Source organism: Salmo salar, chromosome ssa02 (genome assembly GCF_905237065.1).
Source record: "Salmo salar chromosome ssa02, Ssal_v3.1, whole genome shotgun sequence".
NCBI classification, from domain to species: domain Eukaryota; kingdom Metazoa; phylum Chordata; class Actinopteri; order Salmoniformes; family Salmonidae; genus Salmo; species Salmo salar.
In genome coordinates, this window is record NC_059443.1 from 61,599,111 (window position 1) to 61,620,603 (window position 21,493).

Below are 21,493 nucleotides of genomic sequence, written 5' to 3' on the forward strand. Positions count from 1 at the left end.
TGTGTGTGTGTGTGTGTGTGTGTGTGTGTGTGTGTGTGTGTGTGTGTGTCTCAAACACACATGCATGTGGGGGTCTGGGAGAGGAAGTGTGTCCATCTGATGAATGGGCATGTGCCTGAACTCAATTTTATACACCAATTGTAGTCTCACACATTTATTTCTAATGACTGGTCATTTCTGACCAGGAACACCAAAAAGTTAAATAAAACACCCAAAGTGTATTGAAAATCATCTAAATGTATTTTGTGTGTTCAGATGCCCTGTGTGGACAAAGTCATGGAATCTTATGACAATCAGATTCCATTACATTTTTTCAGAGAGAGAGAACTTGTAAATTGGTCCAATTCGACCAGAACACAACAGGAGTGTTAAAACCAGTTGTAACATTTTATTTTGAAAGAGACTTTTAATTTGAAGGATAGGGGGCGGTACAGAGAACCAGGAAGTTAACATTTTGTTATGACAGGTCATGTAAAATGAACTTTGAGTCCAATGTTTGTTTTATTAGACTTACGTAATAATTAGGGTCATTTGGACCACAATGGCTGAATGCAAGAAAGAACACGGGTAAGCTTCCACTAGTGTCAGTTGTAGATGTGTTGTTCAACTTGTTGGCCATGCCCCTCGCGGTGTCATTTCTTTCTACAATTGTAGTCACACTATCCAGCCAGCATATGCTACAATTTTTCATATTGTACAAAGTGAAAGACCAAACTGTTTCCCACGACTCGTTACAATCGCGACATCGTTACAATGGCCTATCGTGACAATATACTTGCAGGTTACTGTAACAAGGTCTTGTTTGACATGTTTGTCTTGACAATGTTTTTTTCTGTTGTGAAAATGTCTGTCCGTTAATTTAACTATAGCTAAATGGCATGTCTTACATTTTTATAGGGAATGTGGGAAAGGCTGTTTCGTTGATTCAGTGATTCATGTGGATGTCAAGGTATGACAAAGTTAAAGTATAATTTTGTTAGTACATTTTACATATATTTGTAGCCCATTGCTGACTAGTACAGTAGGTTTCTGCACTGAGTGTACAAAACATTAGGCTCACCTGCTCTTTCCATGACATAGACTGACCAAGTGAATCCAGGTGAAAGCTATGATCCCTTATTGATGTCAGTTGTTAAATCCACTTCAATCAGTGTAGCTGAAGGGAAGGAGACAAGTTAGAGAAGGATATTTAAGCCTTGATAATATTGTGACTTGGATTGTGTGCCATTCAGAGGGTGTTTGTTTAAACGGGGTATGGTAGTAGGTGCCAGGCGCACCGGTTTGAGTGTCAAAAACTGCAACGCTGCTGGGTTTTTCACGCTCAACAGTTTCCTGTGTGTATCAAGAATGGTCCACCACCCAAAGGACATCCAGACAACTTGACACAACTGTGGGAAGAATTGGAGTCAACATGGGCCAGCATCCATGTGGAACGCTTTTGACACCTTATAGAGCCATGCTCTGACGAATTGAGGCTGTTCTGAGGGAAAAGGGGGTGCAATGCAATATTAGGAAGGTGTTCCTAATGTGTTGGACATTCATCACAGTATGTCCAGGCAGTATGCTTATGGCTCCTGATAGCCTAGTTGAATTAATTGTTGAACATTAAGTTGAACATTAACCTGAGATTGATCATCGTGGAATGAGATGCAGCCAAGTAAAAAATGTGTAAGACTTTCATCATAAATCTTGATACAGTTGGTATTTTTAACCTTCCCTCAGGACTACTATGGGAAGACCCTGAAGAAAACGTCTGACCTGAAGAGTAATGCCTGCTTAGCCCCGTCTCAGGCCATCCCAGCCTTCATCCTCAAGGCTCTGAAGAAGATCCATCCTGAAGTCACAGCCAAGTGGGTTCACTGTTGTAACATTGTACTTACAATGTAATTACATTTTGATAACATCAGTGAGTCATTTTCACACAGTTGCATGTCTGTGTCTTTCTGTCTCTGTCGGTCTGTGTCTGCCTGCTTGCCTGTAGATTGTTAAGGATACGATTGTTGTGAATAAGATTGTTGAATCATCCATGAATAACTGTGATACTTGATTCAATACACTCACCATGTAGCCCTTGACCTGCTGTTGTTCTGTCAGGTACTATGGGTGTGGGCTGGTGGTCCCAGAGTGTCTGGAGGGCTGCAGACTGCTGGACCTGGGCAGTGGCAGTGGGCGAGACTGCTACATGCTCAGCCAACTGGTCGGGGAGAAGGGCCACGTCACAGGCATCGACATGACTGAGGATCAGGTACACAACAGTGTGCTGTGGTGGTGACCATTCAATTAAAATGTTTTTAATATCATAAGGGGCAATTGCTGAACACAACACTTTGTGTTGCTTGTTTACAGTGCCTTGCAAAGGTATTCATCCATTTGGCATTTTTCCTATTTTGTTGCATTACAACCTGTAATTTAAATGGATTTTTATTTGGATTTCATGTAATGGACATACACAAAATAGTTCAAATTGGTGAAGTGAAATGTAAAAAATTACTTGTTACAAAAAATTCCAAAAAATAAAAAATGGAAAAGTGGTGTGTGCATATGTATTCACCCACTTTGCTATGAAGCCCCTCAATAAGATCTGGTGCAACCAATTGCCTTCAGAAGTCACATAATTAGTTAAATAAAGTCCACCTGTGTGCAATCTAAGTGTCACATGATCTGTCACATGATCTCAGTCTATTTACACCTGTTCTGAAAGGCCCCAGAGTCTGCAACACCATTAAGCAAGGGGAACCACCAAGGAAGCGCCACTATGAAGACCAAGGAGCTCTCCAAACAGGCCAGGGACACAGTTGTGGAGAAGTACAGATCAGGGTTGGGTTATAAAAAAATATATGAAACTTTGAACATCCCACAGAGCACCATTAAATCCATTATTAAAAAATGGAAAGAATATGGCACCACAACAAACCTGCCAAAAGAGGGCCGCCCACCAAAACTCACAGACCAGGCAAGGAGGACATTAATCAGAGAGGCAACAAAGAGACCAAAGACAACCCTGAAGGAGCTTCAAAGCTCCACAGCAGAGATTGGAGTATCTGTCCATAGGACCACTTTAAGCTGTACACTCCACAGGGCTGGGCTTTATGGAAGAGTGGCCAGAGAAAAGCCATTGCTTAAAGAAAAAAAATAAGCAAGCACGTTTGGTGTTCGCCAAAAGGCATTTGGGAGACTCCCCAAATATATGGAAGAAGGTACTCTGGTCAGATGAGACTAAAATTGAGCTTTTTGGCCATCAAGGAAAACGCTATGTCTGGTGCAAACCCAACACCTCTCATCACCCCGAGAACATCATCCCCACAGTGAAGCATGGTGGTGGCAGAATCATGCTACGGGGATGTTTTTCATCGGCAGGGACTGGGAAACTGGTCAGAATTGAAGGAATGATGGATGGCGCTAAATACAGGGAAATTCTTGAGGGAAACCTGTTTCAGTCTTCCAGAGATTTGAGACTGGGACTGAGGTTCACATTTCAGCAGGACAATGATCCTAAGCATACTGCTAAAGCAACACTCGAGTGGTTTAAGGGGAAACATTTAAATGTCTTGGAATGGCCTAGTCAAAGCCCAGACCTTAATCCAATTGAGAATCTGTGGTATGACTTAAAGATTGCTGTATACCAGTGGAACCCATCCAACTTGAAGGAGCTGGAGCAGTTTTGCCTTGAAGAATGGGCAAAAATCCCAGTGGATAGATGTGCCAAGCTAATAGAGACATACCCCAAGATACGTGCAGCTGTAATTGCTGCAAAATGTGGCTTTACAATGAATTGACTGGGGGTGTGAATAGTTATGCACGCTCAAGTTTTCTGTTTTTTTTTGTCTTATTTCTTGTTTGTTTCACAAGAAAAAATATTTTGCATCTTCAAAGTGGTAGGCATGTTGTGTAAATCAAATGATACAAACCCCCCCAAAAATACATTTTAATTCCAGGTTGTAAGGCAACAAAATAGGAGAAATGCCAAGGGGGGTGAATACTTTCGCAAGCCACTGTATGTATGTGCAAGCCAAATTCCCCTTTTTTTCTGTTCTTGTTTTGGAGTGCTGTTTCGGTCCTGGGAACACATACGTTTTTCTTTCTTTATAGCTTGAGGTTGCCAGAAAGTACGTGGACCACCACACGCAGGAGTTTGGATACGAGAAGCCCAACGTGGACTTTGTTCAGGGCTACATCGAGGCTCTAAAGGAGGCTGGACTCAAGGAGAACTCCTTTGATATCATCATGTAAGATGCCATTGTTGGTTGTTTGTTTACCCTTGAAAGATTACAGTTCATTTTTACAGTAATATCATAGTGATTAGAGTACGGTGAGGGTTCATTATTTGCCCCTTTTGTTGTGCGACAGATCCAACTGTGTGGTGAATTTGTCCCCAGACAAGAGAAAAGTATTGAGTGATGCTTACCGCGTGCTGAAGGTACACTGTGTGCTATACTATATCATGTACAAATCAGGTAATTACAACCAACAAAACTTCAATGAACCCTTTCAAGCTTGTAAGGGAGGTCCATGTCATGTTCCAGTCCTTAGAAGTAAAATGCTGTTACTGTACTTAAACGTGTCAGTAAAAAGTAATTAAGAAAGAGAATCCTTGCTTGGTAACATTGAAACGCAGAAGACACATTTCAGTTGACTGCATCGTTGTACAACTGACTAGGTATCCTCCTTTCCCTTTCTTTCACTTCTTCTAAGCGTGCATACTAAAGATGTTTGCTACTTTCTCTGGTCGTCAGGATGGAGGAGAGCTGTACTTCAGTGATGTCTATAGTAGCAGTAAGCTCTCCGATGAGATCAAGAATAACAAAGTCCTGTGGGGTATGTATGTCTACTAAGCAGCTTCTGTATTACATTTCACACTGTTTTAGACTGGTTCTAGCTGCTATTTATATGTGTAGTACCATCAACAGTTAATGACCTAGGTGAACTGTAGATGTTAATGCTGTCGTTAGGGGAGTGTTTAGGCGGAGCGCTTTGGTGGGAGGACCTAGTGCGATTGGCTCAGGAGGTGGGATTCAGCCCCCCGCGGTTGGTCACGGCCAATGTCATCACCGTGGACAACATGGAACTGGAGGCCATCCTAGGTGAGATGTGTTGACTCGTCTTAAACATGAGACGGTGACATTTTTCCCATCAGCTCTTAACCATATAAGTTACCATATAGCGGTTACATTGTTATAACATACTGGGTCTATAGCATTGATACATGGGACCCCACATTTTTAAGATTGACTGTTCAAAACGTTGATATTTCCTCTGGAATTACAGGTGACTACAAGTTTGTCTCTGCCACCTACCGTCTCTTCAAGATCCCCAAAATCTCTAACAAAGGCTCTCTGGTCATATACAATGGCAACATCACTGGTTTTGAGGAGAGTCTGGAGTTTGACTCTCAGTACACGTTCAAGGTTTGTACAAGATACTGTTTTGTGTTTTTCTGCCAAATGGAGTTAGGCTTTGCTCCTCTCCAATATGAGTATGTTTGTGTTGTATGGGGAAGTTAAAAGCAGAGCAGAAAACACATTTCCCATGTAACAGTTTGGCAAATAGATATTGGATCATATTGATCCTAGATCTGTGCCCGGTGTGTTTTCCACGGGAGTGTGTTTTTCCACGGGAGTGTGTTTTCCACGGGACTGTGTTTTCCACGGCAGTGTGTTTTCCACGGCAGTGTGTTTTCCACGGGAGTGTGTTTTCCACGGGACTGTGTTTTCCACGGCAGTGTGTTTTCCACGGCAGTGTGTTTTCCACGGCAGTGTGTTTTCCACGGGAGTGTGTTATACGCAGTGAGTAATATTTGTGTGTCTCACCCAGGTGGATGAGGTAGTGGAGGTGGATGGAGAGGTGGCCAGCATCCTCAGCCACTCCAGGTTTGCTGAGGAGTTCACTTTCCAACCGCCCGGGTTACCTGCTGGATGTAGTGTAAGGAAACCCAAGGTTTGTACCAATACCAGGACAATTGCACCTAATGTGTCATAATACTCTGAGTTTTAGATGTGGTTGCAGGGTGTGTGTATAAATGTCATGATGTGTGTGTATAAAGTTCATGACGCATCCACTGACACCGTCCCACTGTGAATTCCAAATTGACCCCTAGCCCCTACGCATGCACACAGACACACACACACACACACACACACACACACACACACACACACACACACACCAAGGTCAAGCAGATGTGCTGCAGTCACAACTAGGCTGCGTTAAAGTCCTGCTGGGAACCTTTAACCAGGAAGGAATGCATGTCCTCCCGTCAGCCAATGGAATGTCTCAATGTCTTCTTATCATGGTCCCTCATGGTCACTGAAACCACACACACACATTAGCGCAAGCACAAAACACACACACACTGAGGACTATATTTGGTTTGATTATGTTTCCTACAATTTGAATCTTTTCATACTCCCTACACATTCTTCAGGCTGTGGGTGTTCAGTTTAGCCTTGGTCGTAAGGAGGCTGAGGCTGGTTGAGGTCTCAACCAGGTTGTATTCTCGTGACAAGTTTTACAATTCTTTATACACAGTATTATAACCGCATCATAATGCATTACACCTGTTGTCTCTCAGTAAAGGGTTACCAGTAGCTTTGAGACACAACATCAGTAGTCTGTGTATTGGTTGGACTCCCTGAGTTGTGCATCGTTCTGGTGGTTGGCGACGGACAATAACCATTCCACATTATAGCCGGATTCACCTACAACAAAACGGTTTCCTGTCAACAAAAGCATATGTATAATCTCCAGGAACTCTACTTACCAGACATAAAGTGAAATGTGTCCCTCGCTATCAAATAAACATCTGAATCCAACTTTTGTCCAAACCGCATCATATTCCTGCTGTGTGAACAGTGGTAGATTTCGTGGGAGGAAGTCTTGTGTGAAGGGAGGGGTCAAACTTGGAAGGAATATGGTGCGGTTCGAGTAAAAGTTGTATTCTGATGTTTATTTGATAGCGAGGGACTTATTGCACTTTATGTTTGGTAAGTAGAGTTCCTAGTGATTATACCTATGCTTTTGTTGACTGGAATTTTACGGGGGTGTAGCTGGCTATAATGTGGAATGGTTATTTTCTGTCGCCAACCACCAGAACGACAACTCAGGGAGTCCAACCAGTACACAGACTACTGATGTTGTGTCCCAAAGCTACTGGTAACCCTTTACTGAGAGACAACAGGTGTTGTGTCCCAAAGCTAGTTACCAGGTACTTTATTTAGTTTGCTCCTAACTCTAGTTTAGATTATTATTATCTCTACCTTTTACACTCTCTGTTGCAAGTGAACTCAAAGGGCAAACCGATCTGGGCCTGTATCCACAAAGCATCTCAGTGTAGTAGTGCTGATCTAGGATCTGTCCATATAATCTTATCTTATAATGACCTAAAAGGCAAAAACTGATCCTAGATCAGCATTCCTCCTCTGAGATGCTTTGTGGATACGGGCCCAGGTCATGATCTCATGCCGTAATAAACTGTATGGAAAGTATGTACAGCATCTACAAGCTACAGCTTCAGGCAAACGGTGAAAAGATAAACTAATGGCAGATAAAAAACATATTGCATAGTCACAAATACCGATCCAGGGTAGCTGACAGCAGTTGCATAATATGACTCAACATGGAGCTTGATATGTAATGTGATTCATATTATTGAAATGGTATTTCTCTGTAATTAACTTCAAATATTGCTGAATTGACTGGAGGTTATATGGAATGGACCCTAACCTTGTAAGATAGTAGAGTTATTATCATATAAGGTTCTTACATAACGCACTACCATGACGTTGTGTAAATATGGCATGCAGTGTTTTTCAGTGATTTTCCAGGGAAACCCTGTGCTGTCTGTCATGCTGTGTGTCATTGCAGGTGGGCACGGTGAATCCCTTTGAACTGGTGCTGCAGCTGGGGAGTGCAACTGTCTCTTCTGCCACAGGGGGGTGCTGTGGTGCAGAGTCATCCTTTTGCAAGTGATGGGGTAGCCAAGATATGAGAGAGACACAGAGAATGATTTTACTGTGTATGAATGAACAATAATTGTAATTCATGTCAAACTATGGATTTTTGTCAAGCCTTAAGTTAGGCTCATGTGTTAATTGTATAACTGTGTGAATATTATCATAATCCAAACACATTTCCGGCAGTGAAGAAGTGGTCAGCGTGTCTCTCTTTAATGAAGTTGGCCTTAGATTTCAAGATGGGTGTGTGGGAGAGAAATGCAAAAAATATATCCACGGCAGTGGAGGCTGGTGTGAGGAGCTATTGGACGATGTGCTCATTCTAATGGCAGAAATGGAATGGAACGGTATCAAACATCGCTAATATGGAAACTACGCTTGACTCCGTTCCATTAATACCATTCCAGCCATTACAATGAGCCCGTCCTTCTATATCTCCTTCTACTAGCCTCCACTGATCCACAGGGGAAAGCACACTCGGGATATCAGTTATATTCTTAGTATTTTCATTTCATTCATAAACACCCAAAGTTTCGACTAGGTATTTTTCAAGGGTGTGCTTTGTGAGGAAACTCCTGCAGTCTGTATTCATACAAGTTCAAGTGAACAACGGGTGGCAACAATTAGTCATTTCAATTAGACAATTGGTTAGCAATCAAGTCTCAATTGACAATATATTTCTATATTTCTATAAGGTATACATATTAGACAACACATTTAGACAGAATCATAGGTCAACATGATATACACTGAGTGTACAAAACATTAAGAACAGCTTCCTAATATTGAGTTGCATCCTAACAGCCTCAATTCATTTCGGCATGGACTCTACAAGGTGTTGAAGGCGATCTACAGGGATGCTGGCCCATGTTGACTTCAATGCTTCCCACCATTGTATCAAGTTTCTACTTGTGTGCATGTACTGACATGTATGTGTAACTGATAGACTCATACACCATACATGTTAATGTTCTTAAATGTATGTAAATTGTATTTTGTCTGTAATGTCTTTTTCATTGTCTGTCAGACCCCAGTAAGACTACCTGTCGCCATTGGCTATTTGGGATCCTAAAAAATCAACATCAAATCAAGTTAGCTGGATGTCCTTTGGGTGGTGGATCATTATTGATACACACAGGAAACTGTTGAGTGTGAAAAACCACCATACTTGCAGTTCTTGACACAAATCGGTGTGCCTGGCACCTACTACCATACCCCGTCCAAAGGCATCTTGTATTGCCCATTCACCCTCTGAATGGCACACATACACAATCCATGTCTCAAGGCTTAAAAATCCTTCTCTAACTTGTCTCCTCCCCTTCATCTCCACTGATTGAAGTGGATTTAACAAGTGACAATAAGGGGTCATAGCTTTCATCTGGATTCTATGTCAAGGATGGGAAACTTTGACTCATCATGAGGGGCTGCAGTGGCTAGTGGGTCTGCATCACAGGAGGTTGGTGGCACCTTCATTGGGGAGGACAGGCTCGTGGTAATGACTGGAGTAGAATCAGTGGAATGGTATCAAACACATGGTTTCCAGGTGTTTGATGCCATTCCATTTGCTCCTATGAGCAGTATTCCACTCAACAGCCTCCACTGGTCTGCATACCCACATCCATAACCCCCTCCCCACCTTTCGGGCAAAACATTTTATCAGCCCCATTCATGAGAGCTGAAGATAAAAAAATTAAATAAAAAATGTTTTTGAAGTTAATTTCCTGCAATTCTGCACGTTTTGCCATTGGGCGTAGAGAACACGTTGCCGTGAACGTATTGCAATTTTAGAACTAATTTCATGTAATTCTACTCATTTTGTCATGGGGTGGAGAGAAATTTGAAGTTTTACAGCTAATTTCCTGCTATTCTACACATGTTGTCATAGGGTGGGGCAAATGTTTAGCTGATGATCAATGTGCCCCACGCCGGTTAGTAATTCGACCATGCTTACAACACGTTTAGATAGCTGGCCACTAGACTCATTTAACAATCAAACAAACGGAGCTGACATGGGGTAAGTGAGTGACTGCTGATGCACAACCAAATGTCGAAATTGCACCTTGTGTGTTCTATTATTCTAACTCTCAACAGTATGTTGAGACCCCGACTGAGTTCTTTTTTTTAAACAGTTCCGCAGGCCTACAAAAGGGCCGCATGCAGCCAGTTGCACGTCCCTGGTCTATTTCATTGGAAGAGCAGGTGTTCATAATATTTTGTAAACCATTTTATCAAATAAAATAACATTGTATTGGTCGCATACAAATATTTAGCAGATGTTATTGCTGGTGTAGCGAAATGCTCCCATGACTTGTGCAAAGGCCAAACAATATTGATACAAATAAATCTAAACAAAACATGGCTGTGATACAGTAGGCTAAATGTTTTTTAAATCCAAAAGAGATCGACTTCCTCATTACGTCCTTAGGGGAGACAGTGTCCAGGTAGTGGATCAAGAAGCATTATCGTTTTACTAGTTTTACCATTAGCCAGTTCTTGAGAATTTGTAGGAACTGCTCATCCATATCTGTATGTGAGACAAACACTGCTGCTTTGTCCTCCCGCTTCCAGGAACAGGGATACAAGGACACCTGGATAAAGACGGCCTACAATCGGGCAAAAGACACAGAGAGATCAATTGCTGAGGCATGCACAAAATTGAGAAAAAAATATTTGTGTGTTTTCACTTCTACCTTTACACCGCTCTTTAGCAATTATGAACATTTTAAATAAACATTGGCACATATTGACGTCTGATTCCAAATTAAAATATGTAGGCTATTCAAAGACCCACCCCTGTTCGCCTATAGGAGAGCACGCGTTCTCAGAGATGCACTGCTCCAATCAGATGTGGGTGCGCGTCTACAGCCCAACTGCGCACTGTTGGACACAGTCCCTGCTACAACTACATCCACTGTCATAACACCTATAGACTAGTTAGCTGACAACGTCTAGCTGACAACGTCTAGAAAACTTTGCGCGCGCTTCAAAGGCGCAGAAGTCCATGTGTTGTTATGGTTCTGGATGGCCAGATAGCTAGCAAAAATGACAAGACACTGCCCTGTGGTGAATTGTAAGTGGCTCGTTTCTGCTAGTTGTTTCTTGTTCTTGATACCAGGTATTTTTGTTGTTGTTGGTTATCTGACTGTCACCTCAATGCTGACATGGCTACAATTGGCTATCTACCTAACCAACAACTGTAACAATGTATTTGAGAGATAACAAGTGTTCATGGAGAAACTGTATTTATGTTTTCAATAAATATTGGCGACTAACTGTAGTTTACACGTTGTCAACAATCTAAGCCAACCCTGTCGGTTTTCCCCCATAGTTGTGCAGGCGTCGGTTTTGTTGATAAACAACCAGCCCCTGAAGAGCACGGAAATATTCCATCACCCAAAAACAGGGGGAAAAAACATATCTGTAGTAGAAACATATGTGCTTCATCTGATGTTGTTTATTTGCTTTGTTCCATGTTCTGATATGTCAGGCAGAATAGGCCTATTATCCATGAGTTGACGTCTGTGCCTTTGTCATCATAATCCCCGATTGGACAGATAATGACTCGTCTACCTCAATGTGATATTGTAATACTATCCTACCTATCCCTCCGTTTTTAAAATGATGTCCAATGCCTACTTTGTGAAAGTAGCCCATTGAAATGTGATTCATGCATAACACCGCATCATGCGTGGGCTAAATTGCCTATTAATGATGGGTGATTAATTCATGAATTTGCACACTTTGTATGATATACCGAATTATGTTCACACCAGAACATTGTAGGCTACAGTATTCAAAATAAAATGTCTTATACATGCGTCTAGGCATTTTGCGTAATTATCTGTTTATTAGGCTAATATTACGCATGGTAATTACTGTACGTTTTGTCTATCTATATCATTTCCAATGCCTATCATGCATTTGTATTGGTTTGGTTGGTCAACCAACCCCCCCTACAATTAGGCTTTGCAGATCATCTTTAAATAGCCTACAAGACATACCATACCCTAAGCTAAAAAATGCATTGTGATTGCTTGTTTGGTCATCTTAAGGAACTCATCTAAAATGCACAAAGAATGTCACAGAGCCTAAAAGCATGCATTCCATTCAGCCCGCTGAATCAACTCTCTCCCTCTACCTCTCGCTCTCCTCTGCAATGGAGAGAACATTGCATAATGACGCACCATTCACTCCCCTCAGATAAATCAAATATTATGGATCTACCCACCAATTCATTATTTATTGGTTGCCTCTGAAATCCATCTGAAAAAGTCACGAGGAAAGTGTCTTGGGCTTTTTTTGCGTGAGGTGCGCTTGTTTTGGAATTTCATTCGTTGGAGCTGCGGCGAAAACTCCGCCCCCGTCCAACTGCCGCACTGGATTGGGTGCTACCGTCGTCTGTCTCCGGGACATCAGGGGAGGCACGAGTTCGCTCTAGGAGTAATCAGTTTCGGACTCGTAGTGGAACCAAGCGCTTGGGTCCCCGATGCTGCACAAATCACGGCGACCCCCGGTGGAGATGAAGGCGGACTCCGATTGGCTCTGATTTTTAAAAGCCCTTTTCATTCAGGAGGTTGCCCATTATCAACATGGCTGAGCCGTCGGCCCCAGTACCCTTTGCAAAAATGGCGTCACTTAGCCGGGTTCGAGCTCTGACGATGATTTTCTTAACTGTCAGCGGTTGTTTGGTCACCTCGATAAGTGGCAAGGAAGGAGGGGTAGAGTCGGACACGGTTATCATCGGGCTCCGGTTGGAGGACACGGACGACATTTCCTTTATGGATAGGGGCTACCTACGGGTAAGTGAACGGTCTCGTGTCAAATTGAGGGTCTACGGGCAAAACATAAACAACGAGACCTGGTCCAAAATTGCATTTACGGAACACGAGCAGATCCGACCAGCCGGGGACATCGACAGCTTGTCGGGGGACAACGGGAGCAAAGAGGATACGTCCGCGCATCCCTGCGGTATCAGGACCTCGGATATAATCATCTTGCCCAACATCATTCTAAGTCGCAGAACGTCGGGAGTAGTTGAAATCGAGGTCAAACCCCTTCGAAAAACCGAGAGGAGTAAATCTTATTACCTGTGCATCGCCACCTCAACACCTGCCCACCACGCCGCCGGCCTGCACGACCCATGGACCGAAAACACCTGGATTTACCACGACGGAGATGACACTAAAGTGATAGTTGTGGAGGAGAAGAGGTTTCTGCTTCCCTTCTGGCTTCAAGTCATCTTTATTTCCATGTTGCTGTGTCTGTCAGGCATGTTCAGCGGGTTGAACTTAGGACTGATGGCACTGGACCCAATGGAGCTCCAAATCGTACAGAATTGTGGCACAGAGATGGAGAAGAATTATGCCAAAAAGATAGAGCCAGTTAGGAGCCAAGGGAATTACCTGCTTTGCTCACTTCTCCTAGGCAACGTGCTCGTGAATACAACTCTAACTATCTTATTTGATGATATTGCAGGTTCTGGGCTGATAGCTGTGGTGATGTCAACTATTGGAATTGTCATCTTTGGAGAGATTGTCCCTCAAGCCATATGCTCAAGACATGGCCTTGCCGTTGGAGCCAACACCATTTTCCTCACCAAGTTTTTCATGCTGCTCACCTTCCCCGCGTCATACCCAGTGAGCAAACTTCTAGATTACCTTTTGGGCCAAGAGATAGGCACTGTGTACAACCGCGAGAAGCTTTTGGAGATGCTCCGAGTCACGGATCCGTACAATGATCTGGTCAAAGAGGAGTTGAACATCATTCAGGGCGCCTTGGAGCTACGGACTAAGACTGTGGAGGACGTGATGACCCCGCTAAGAGATTGTTTTATGATTCCAGGTGATGCTATCCTCGACTTCAACACCATGTCTGAAATCATGGAGAGCGGCTACACGCGCATCCCCGTGTTCGAGGGCGAGAGGTCCAACATTGTGGATCTATTGTTCGTGAAGGACCTGGCGTTTGTCGACCCAGATGATTCTACGCCGCTGAAAACCATCACTAAGTTTTACAGCCATCAGCTGCATTTTGTGTTCAATGACACCAGGCTGGATGCCATGCTGGAGGAGTTCAAGAAAGGTGAGAGGGGTTTCATTTTTTTATTGGCTCGACTCTATCCTGTCAATCAAATGATCATGCCATTTCAAGAGAAATGTGGGATGACTGTTCCATCATGGCTTTCATTTGGCATGTCTATCATCGGAACACAGACTGATTATATAGTAACCTGGAGAGACAAGTGTTGCTATGCATTAGTAAGCAGTAAAATTCACTGTATTACATCTCCACTGTAGATTTCTATTCATGTCAACGTATTTATGGCATTTTATAGTTAGGGAAAACATCACAATCTTCAATCAGGAGGTATTTGCCTCTGGGAACAACACTGTCCCAGTTCCAAAGCTGTATGTATAATGTCACACACTTGACATAATAATATCCAGGTCAGATCCCCTACTATGATAATACTATGACATCATAGAGAGCTCAAAGACCATTTCCCTCTGGAAGATGATCAAGTAATGTGTGTCTTACTGTCTAATAACAGATTACTGTCATTTAAAACTTGACTGAGACACATGAATGACCTCATAGCGCAGATGGCCTGCTGTCCTTGATGGTGTCTCCTTGATGCCCCAAGTGTCTCAAGTGTGTAAACAAAGATGTTAAGCCGAAAACCGACTTTCAGGAAGATGGAGTGTGGCGTTGCTCCATCAGGAAGGGTGTCACAAAAAATCCCAGATACAATAAAAAAAAAAGAGGTGAGGTGGGGTGGGGTGGGGAGGAATGGCATCCTAAAGTAGCTGGCTGCCATTCCTTGCCAGGTATGTAAGAGCGCAGTTGTTGTCACCTCTTGGGTCATTTCCTGCAAAGAAAAGGTGGAGAGGGGGAATGTTCATGTTATCTTTCACCATCACTTCCATTCCTCGTTAATGTTCACACAGTTCCCCCTCTCTCTCTCTCTCTCTCTCTCTCTCTCTCTCTCTCTCTCTCTCTCTCTCTCTCTCTCCACCCCTCTCCCCCTCTCTGGTTTGTGACTTGCATTAGGAAATTCATTCATGGGAATGGTAAAACCGCGTCAGTGCTAAGGTTATCAGGTGGGGGCATCTTGTTTGAGAACCTGCTTAAATCCCCTCCTCTCCCTACTCTAAGTTGTGTGCATTGCCTCTGAATGATGGTGGTGATAACTCCCTTCGTCCTGCCCACTAGAATGCAGTCGTGTGATTAATGAATAACTCCTCTCTCTTAACACCCACGGAGTTAGACTTTATGACATAGTTACTCACTTTGTAAAGTTTTCGTTTTAATGTGAGTTTTGGTTTCGTCACAGTCTGACAGTGACAATCACACCTGTCTGTTGATAGCAGGAACGATATACGTTTTGATCAGGCAGCTTCTGTGCACACGGTTGTTACATCATTACGGTTGTTACATCATTACGGTTGTTACGTCATTACGGTTGTTACGTCATTACGGTTGTTACATCATTACGGTCGGTTGTTACATCATTACGGTTGTTACATCATTACGGTTGTTACATCATTACGGTTGTTACATCATTACGGTTGTTACGTCATTACGGTTGTTACGTCATTACGGTTGTTACATCATTACGGTCGGTTGTTACATCATTACGGTTGTTACGTCATTACGGTTGTTACATCATTACGGTTGTTACATCATTGTTACATCATTACGGTTGTTACATCATTACGGTTGTTACGTCATTACGGTTGTTACATCATTACGGTTGTTACATCATTACGGTTGTTACGTCATTACGGTTGTTACATCATTACGGTTGTTACGTCATTACGGTTGTTACATCATTACGGTTGTTACATCATTACGGTTGTTACATCATTACGGTTGTTACGTCATTACGGTTGTTACATCATTACGGTCGGTTGTTACATCATTACGGTTGTTACATCATTACGGTTGTTACATCATTACGGTTGTTTCGTCATTACGGTTGTTACATCATTACGGTCAGTTGTTACATCATTACGGTTGTTACATCATTACGGTTTTTACATCATTACGGTTGTTACATCATTACGGTTTTTACATCATTACGGTTGTTACCTTGGCGTGATCCTGGACAACACCCTGTCGTTCTCCACTAACATCAAGGCGGTGACCCGATCCTGTAGGTTCATGCTCTACAACATTCGCAGAGTACGACCCTGCCTCACACAGGAAGCGGCGCAGGTCCTAATCCAGGCACTTGTCATCTCCCGTCTGGATTACTGCAACTCGCTGTTGGCTGGGCTCCCTGCCTGTGCCATTAAACCCCTACAACTCATCCAGAACGCCGCAGCCCGTCTGGTGTTCAACCTTCCCAAGTTCTCTCACGTCACCCCGCTCCTCCGCTCTCTCCACTGGCTTCCAGTTGAAGCTCGCGTCCGCTACAAGACCATGGTGATTGCCTACGGAGCTGTGAAGGGAACGGCACCTCCATACCTTCAGGCTCTGATCAGGCCCTACACCCAAACAAGGGCACTGCGTTCATCCACCACTGGCCTGCTGGCCCCCCTACCTCTGAGGAAGCACAGTTCCCGCTCAGCCCAGTCAAAACTGTTCGCTGCTCTGGCACCCCAATGGTGGAACAAGCTCCCTCACGACGCCAGGACAGCGGAGTCAATCACCACCTTCCGGAGACACCTGAAACCCCACCTCTTTAAGGAATACCTAGGATAGGATAAAGTAATCCTTCTAACCCCCCCCCCTTAAAAGATTTAGATGCACTATTGTAAAGTGGTTGTTCCACTGGATATCATAAGGTGAATGCACCATTTTGTAAGTCGCTCTGGATAAGAGCGTCTGCTAAATGACTTAAATGTAATGTAAATGTTACGTCATTACGGTTGTTACATCATTACGGTTGTTACATCATTATGGTGGTTACATCATTACGGTTTTTACATCATTATGGTGGTTACATCATTACATCATTACGGTTGTTACATCATTACGGTTTTTACATCATTATGGTGGTTACATCATTACAGTTGTTAAATCATTATGGTGGTTACATCATTACATTTTTTACATCATTACGGTTGTTACATCATTACATTTTTTACATCATTACGGTTGTTACATCATTACGGTTTTTACATCATTATGGTTGTTACATCATTACGGTTGTTACATCATTCCGGTTGTTACATCATTACGGTTGTTACATCATTACGGTTGTTACATCATTACGGTTGTTACATCATTACGGTTGTTACATCATTACAAGGCTTAAAAAAGACTACTTACACTTTGTGGCCTATCATACTTAACTTTAAGACTGGTTGTGACCATGGTCATCTAGTCAATATGACTATGATTTCACTGAACTATAATGTCAATTAGGCATTTTATATTCATTATTCAATCGCTAGTGTTTGTTTTGGTTTATTGTAAAATCCGATTAATGAGAAGTAAATTAATGGAAAAAAATAATTGTGCTTGTCAAAGTAGCCTTGTTTGAAGGCTAATGTATAATATGTTACATATTATGCATATTCATTAATTTGGTCACATTAATTTGAAGGTTTCTGTCAGTGTTGAAAATCTTTACAGAAACCATGGTGTGATTACTTCAAATTAGGTTTCTATTAATATAGTGGACAACGGTATGCATTTGCATTGCGTAATGGATTCATTAATACATGGATATGATTAGTCGACTAGAAGGTGGTCAGAACAGAACAGCAGCTGCATTGATAATCTTATCTATTATAGGATATTGCTGACCTATGGCCAGTCCTTTAGACATCATCAGGTATCCCAGAACATGACCCATAAAACCCCCATTATCTACCACCACAGCTCTCATTCACTAAAGCTAACGGCCTGGCTCTTTTGCCTTCAGTTTTAAATACCAGCTTTACACAGCTGAAAATGCTATATTTTTTCTTATGGAAAATATATTTCACATCGGTTTAGATGGTACAGTGATTCTCTACACGATTCTTGCTTGTTTTGTCACAAACTGAAATTAGCCGAACTATTAGAATTATAGCAACCAGGAAATGGTGGAGCGATTTCTGCATAGTGCATCTTTAAGAACGGGAAGCATAGAAATTGTGCACATAGAACATATCTACCACTTCTTAGACTTGCTTTCAATGAGAATAACAGATCTATAACTCCTATTTCTGGGTGAATTTGGTTGGCTCACCAAAAAAGTTATATATTGCAGTTTTAAAGTTCTATATATAACCTTTTTGTAGATTGTACATATAGGTAAGGTACGTCAGACTAAACCCTAGTCCTCCTGGTTCCAGCCTCCCAGCAAGGCCACGAGGCCAGGTGCCAGTGCGGTCTTTGGGTTCCTGTTCTTGGCTCTGCTCCAGAGGGAACTCGCCTTCCTTCCGTCCAACCTCTGGAGCGGTTGTAAATCCTGAGGAAGGGAGGTCAAAGTTTCTCGTCAATCTGCCTCTAGTCACGGCACCACACTCGGTTCAAAGTGCTTTGTATTGTAAGTCATTGTTAATTAATTTGACTGCCTCTTGTGGAGCTGGTTGCTGCACAGCCGTCTGAAGTTGGGTTGAAGTAAGAAAGAAAAAAGCCTCCCACCACATCTGCCCCAACAGCTACATACTTTAGAGATACACTGGGTGGAGAAAACATTAGGAACACCTGCTCTTTCCATGGCATAGACTGACCAGGTGAATCCAGGTGAAAGCTATGATCCCTTACTGATGTCACTTGTTAAATCCACTTCAATCAGTGTAGATGAAGGAGAGGAGACAGGTTAAAGAAGGATTTTTAAACCTTGAGACAATTGAGACATGGATTGTGTATGTGTGCCATTCAGAGGGTGAATGGGCAAGACAAAAGGTTTAAATGCCTTTGAACGGGGTATGGTAGTAGGTGCCAGGCACACCGGTTTGTGTCAAGAACTCCACCGTTGCTGGGTTTTTCACGCTCAACAGTTTCCCGTGTGTATCAAGAATGGTCCACCATCCAGAGGACATCCAGCCAACTTGACACAACTGCGGGAAGCATTGGAGTCAACATGGGCCAGCATCCCTGTGGAACACTTTTGACACATTGTAGAGTCCATGCCCAGACGAACTGAGGTGTTCTGAGGATGGGGGGTGGGGGGGTGCGCAACACAATCTTAGGAAGGTGTTCCTAATGTTTGGTATACTCAGTGTAAAGCACATGAAAAGCGTAATTGGTTTTACTTTTGATCTCAGGTTTTTGAGCATTCTGAATTAGCCGTTTCTTGCTGGCTCTGTTTGTGGTTGAAGAGGATGCTTTCACTTTCTGCACTGCAACTGTAAAGTAAACCAGCTTCCACCTGAAGAGTGAGAAGGAGCACAAGAAACTCAAAAAGCCAGTGGTGACGTTTCTTAATACTATGCCCCCATGCTAAGGTTCAGGTTGGTGGCTTGACCTAAGCCACTATCGTCATCCTAGACCTTTAAATCGAGACAGACAACCCCTTGCAAACTTCTGAACCCCTTTGTTAGTTTCTGTTGGATTGCAACAATTTGTGACAATTAGCGACTAGTAGTGACACTTAGTGACAGTGACAATTAGCGACAATTAGAGACTGCTAGCCATACAGGAGATTAGGTGGTCAAGCAGCAGGAGTAGTGTGTTAATGAGTGGGTCAACGTGTGCCCTTTGGGATGAACCCATGTAGCACATACAGAATGGGGCCATTCACACTCATGTCCAGTCTTGTTTTTTGAACGAATGAATGTCACTCACTTGTTGCACCCCCTTTAAGTTTTACTAGTCTTATGTTGTCATATTTCATAAACACGTGACATATTTACAAAGGTAGATCGAGGTTTGTCTTCTGCTTGTGTTTTGAATCACACACACAAAATAGTAAGAATAAATCCAACTTAATGTTTCTCAAAATGTAAGATATTTCATATGAGGATAACCAAAGATAGAGAAAATGTATGTATTTAACTAATCAAAAGTCTGGTTTTATTCTACTTGCATTTCCTATCTCAAATCAAATCAAATGTTATTTCTCACATACACATGGTTAGCAGATGTTAATGCGAGTGTAGCGAAATGCTTGTGCTTCTAGTTCCGACCAAGCAGTAATATCTAACAAGTAATCTACCAATTTCACAACAACTACCTTATAGACACAAGTGTAAAGGAATGAATAAGAATATGTACATATAAATATATGAATGAGTGATGGTATAGAACGGCATAGGCAAGATGCAGTAGATGGTATAGAGTACAGTATATACATATGAGATGAGTAATGTAGGGTATGAAAACATTATATAAAGTGGTATTGTTTAAAGTGGCTAGTGATACATTTAATTACATCAAGATGGTAAGATGCAGTAGATGGTATAGAGTACAGTATATACATATGAGATGAGTAATGTAGGGTTTGAAAACATTATATAAAGTGGCATTGTTTAAAGTGGCTAGTGATACATTTATTACATTAATTTTTCCATTATTAAAGTGGCTAGAGTTGAGTCAGCATGTTGGCAGCAGCCACTCAATGTTAGTGATGGCTGTTTAACAGTCTGATGGCCTTGAGATAAAAGCTGTTTTTCAGTCTCTCGGTCCCAGCTTTGATGCACCTGTACTGACCTCGTCTTCTGAATGGTAGCGGGGTGAACAGGCAGTGGCTCGGGTGGTTGTTGTCCTTGATGATCTTTTTGGCCTTCCTGTGACATCGGGTGGTGTAGGTGTCCTGGAGGGCAGGTAGTTTGCCCCCGGTGATGCGTTGTGCAGACCTCACTACCCTCTGGAGAGCATTACGGTTATGGGCGGAGCAGCTGCCGTACCAGGCGGTGATACAGCCCGACAGGATGCTCTCGATTGTGAATCTGTAAAAGTTTGTGAGTGTTTTTGGTGACAAGCCGAATTTCTTCAGCCTCCTGAGGTTGAAGAGGCTCTGCTGTGCCTTCTTCACCACACTGTCTGTGTGGGTGGACCATTTCAGTTTGTCCGTGATGTGTACGCCGAGGAACTTAAAACTTTCCACTCTCTCCACTACTGTCCCGTCAATGTGGAAAGGGGGGTGCTCCCTCTGCTGTTTCCTGAAGTCCACGATCATCTCTTTTGTTTTGTTGACGTTGAGTGTGAGGTTATTTTCCTGACACCACACTCCGAGGGCCCTCACCTCCTCCCTGTAGGCCGTCTTGTCGTTGTTGGTAATCAAGCCTACCACTGTAGTGTCGTCTGCAAACTTGATGATTGAGTTGGAGGTGTGCATGGCCACGCAGTCGTGGGTGAACAGGGAGTACAGGAGAGGGCTGAGAACGCACCCTTGTGGGGCCCCAGTGTTGAGGATCAGCGGGGTGGAGATGTTGTTACCTACCCTCACCACCTGGGGGCGGCCCGTCAGGAAGTCCAGGACCCAGTTGCACAGGGCGGGGTCGAGACCCAGGGTCTTGAGCTTAATGATGAGTTTGGAGGGTACTAGGGTGTTAAATGCTGAGCTGTAATCGATGAACAGCATTCTTACATAGGTATTCCTCTTGTCCAGATGGGTTAGGGCAGTATGCAGTGTGATTGCGATTGCGTCGTCTGTGGACCTA

The 21,493-nt window shown here is 42.9% G+C and overlaps 2 protein-coding genes across 7 annotated transcripts in view; both read left to right on the forward strand.

Annotated features, from left to right (window-relative positions):
- Nucleotides 1-429: 429 nt before the first annotated feature.
- as3mt (arsenite methyltransferase) lies at nucleotides 430-9,666 on the forward strand. 2 transcript variants are annotated; one of them, XM_014178198.2, is made up of 11 exons: nucleotides 430-567; nucleotides 898-949; nucleotides 1,723-1,883; nucleotides 2,095-2,245; nucleotides 4,090-4,226; nucleotides 4,348-4,417; nucleotides 4,734-4,815; nucleotides 4,950-5,081; nucleotides 5,266-5,405; nucleotides 5,812-5,934; nucleotides 7,861-9,666. In XM_014178198.2, exons 1-11 carry the CDS (start codon nucleotides 542-544, stop codon nucleotides 7,963-7,965), a joined length of 1,179 nt encoding a protein of 392 aa, XP_014033673.2. In that variant the 5' UTR covers nucleotides 430-541; the 3' UTR covers nucleotides 7,966-9,666. The 2 variants fall into 2 exon arrangements, with proteins under 2 accessions (XP_014033673.2, XP_014033682.2); XM_014178207.2 differs by having other exon boundaries at nucleotides 1,723-1,850.
- Nucleotides 9,667-12,212: 2,546 nt separating this feature from the next.
- The window catches only part of LOC106588670 (metal transporter CNNM2), a 58,185-nt gene continuing 48,904 nt past the window's right edge, over nucleotides 12,213-21,493 (forward strand). For 2 of the 5 annotated variants that reach the window (XM_014177888.2, XM_014177905.2), the window contains exon 1: nucleotides 12,217-14,030. In XM_014177888.2, the coding sequence (XP_014033363.2) occupies nucleotides 12,539-14,030 (1,492 nt within the window). In that variant the 5' untranslated portion in view covers nucleotides 12,217-12,538. Of the gene's footprint in view, nucleotides 14,031-21,493 lie in introns of all 5 variants that reach the window. The other 3 variants (XM_045707197.1, XR_006761889.1, XM_014177898.2) reach the window with 3 other exon arrangements.

Excerpts from the sequence above, each read along its gene's own strand:
- as3mt (XM_014178198.2), top strand. The coding sequence starts at position 542 with ATGGCTGAATGCAAGAAAGAACACGG. Across the intron at positions 1,884-2,094 it reads TGTAACATTGTACTTACAAT|GTACTATGGGTGTGGGCTGG; the intron begins GTAATTACATTT and ends TTGTTCTGTCAG. Across the intron at positions 4,418-4,733 it reads ATGCTTACCGCGTGCTGAAG|GATGGAGGAGAGCTGTACTT; the intron begins GTACACTGTGTG and ends TCTGGTCGTCAG.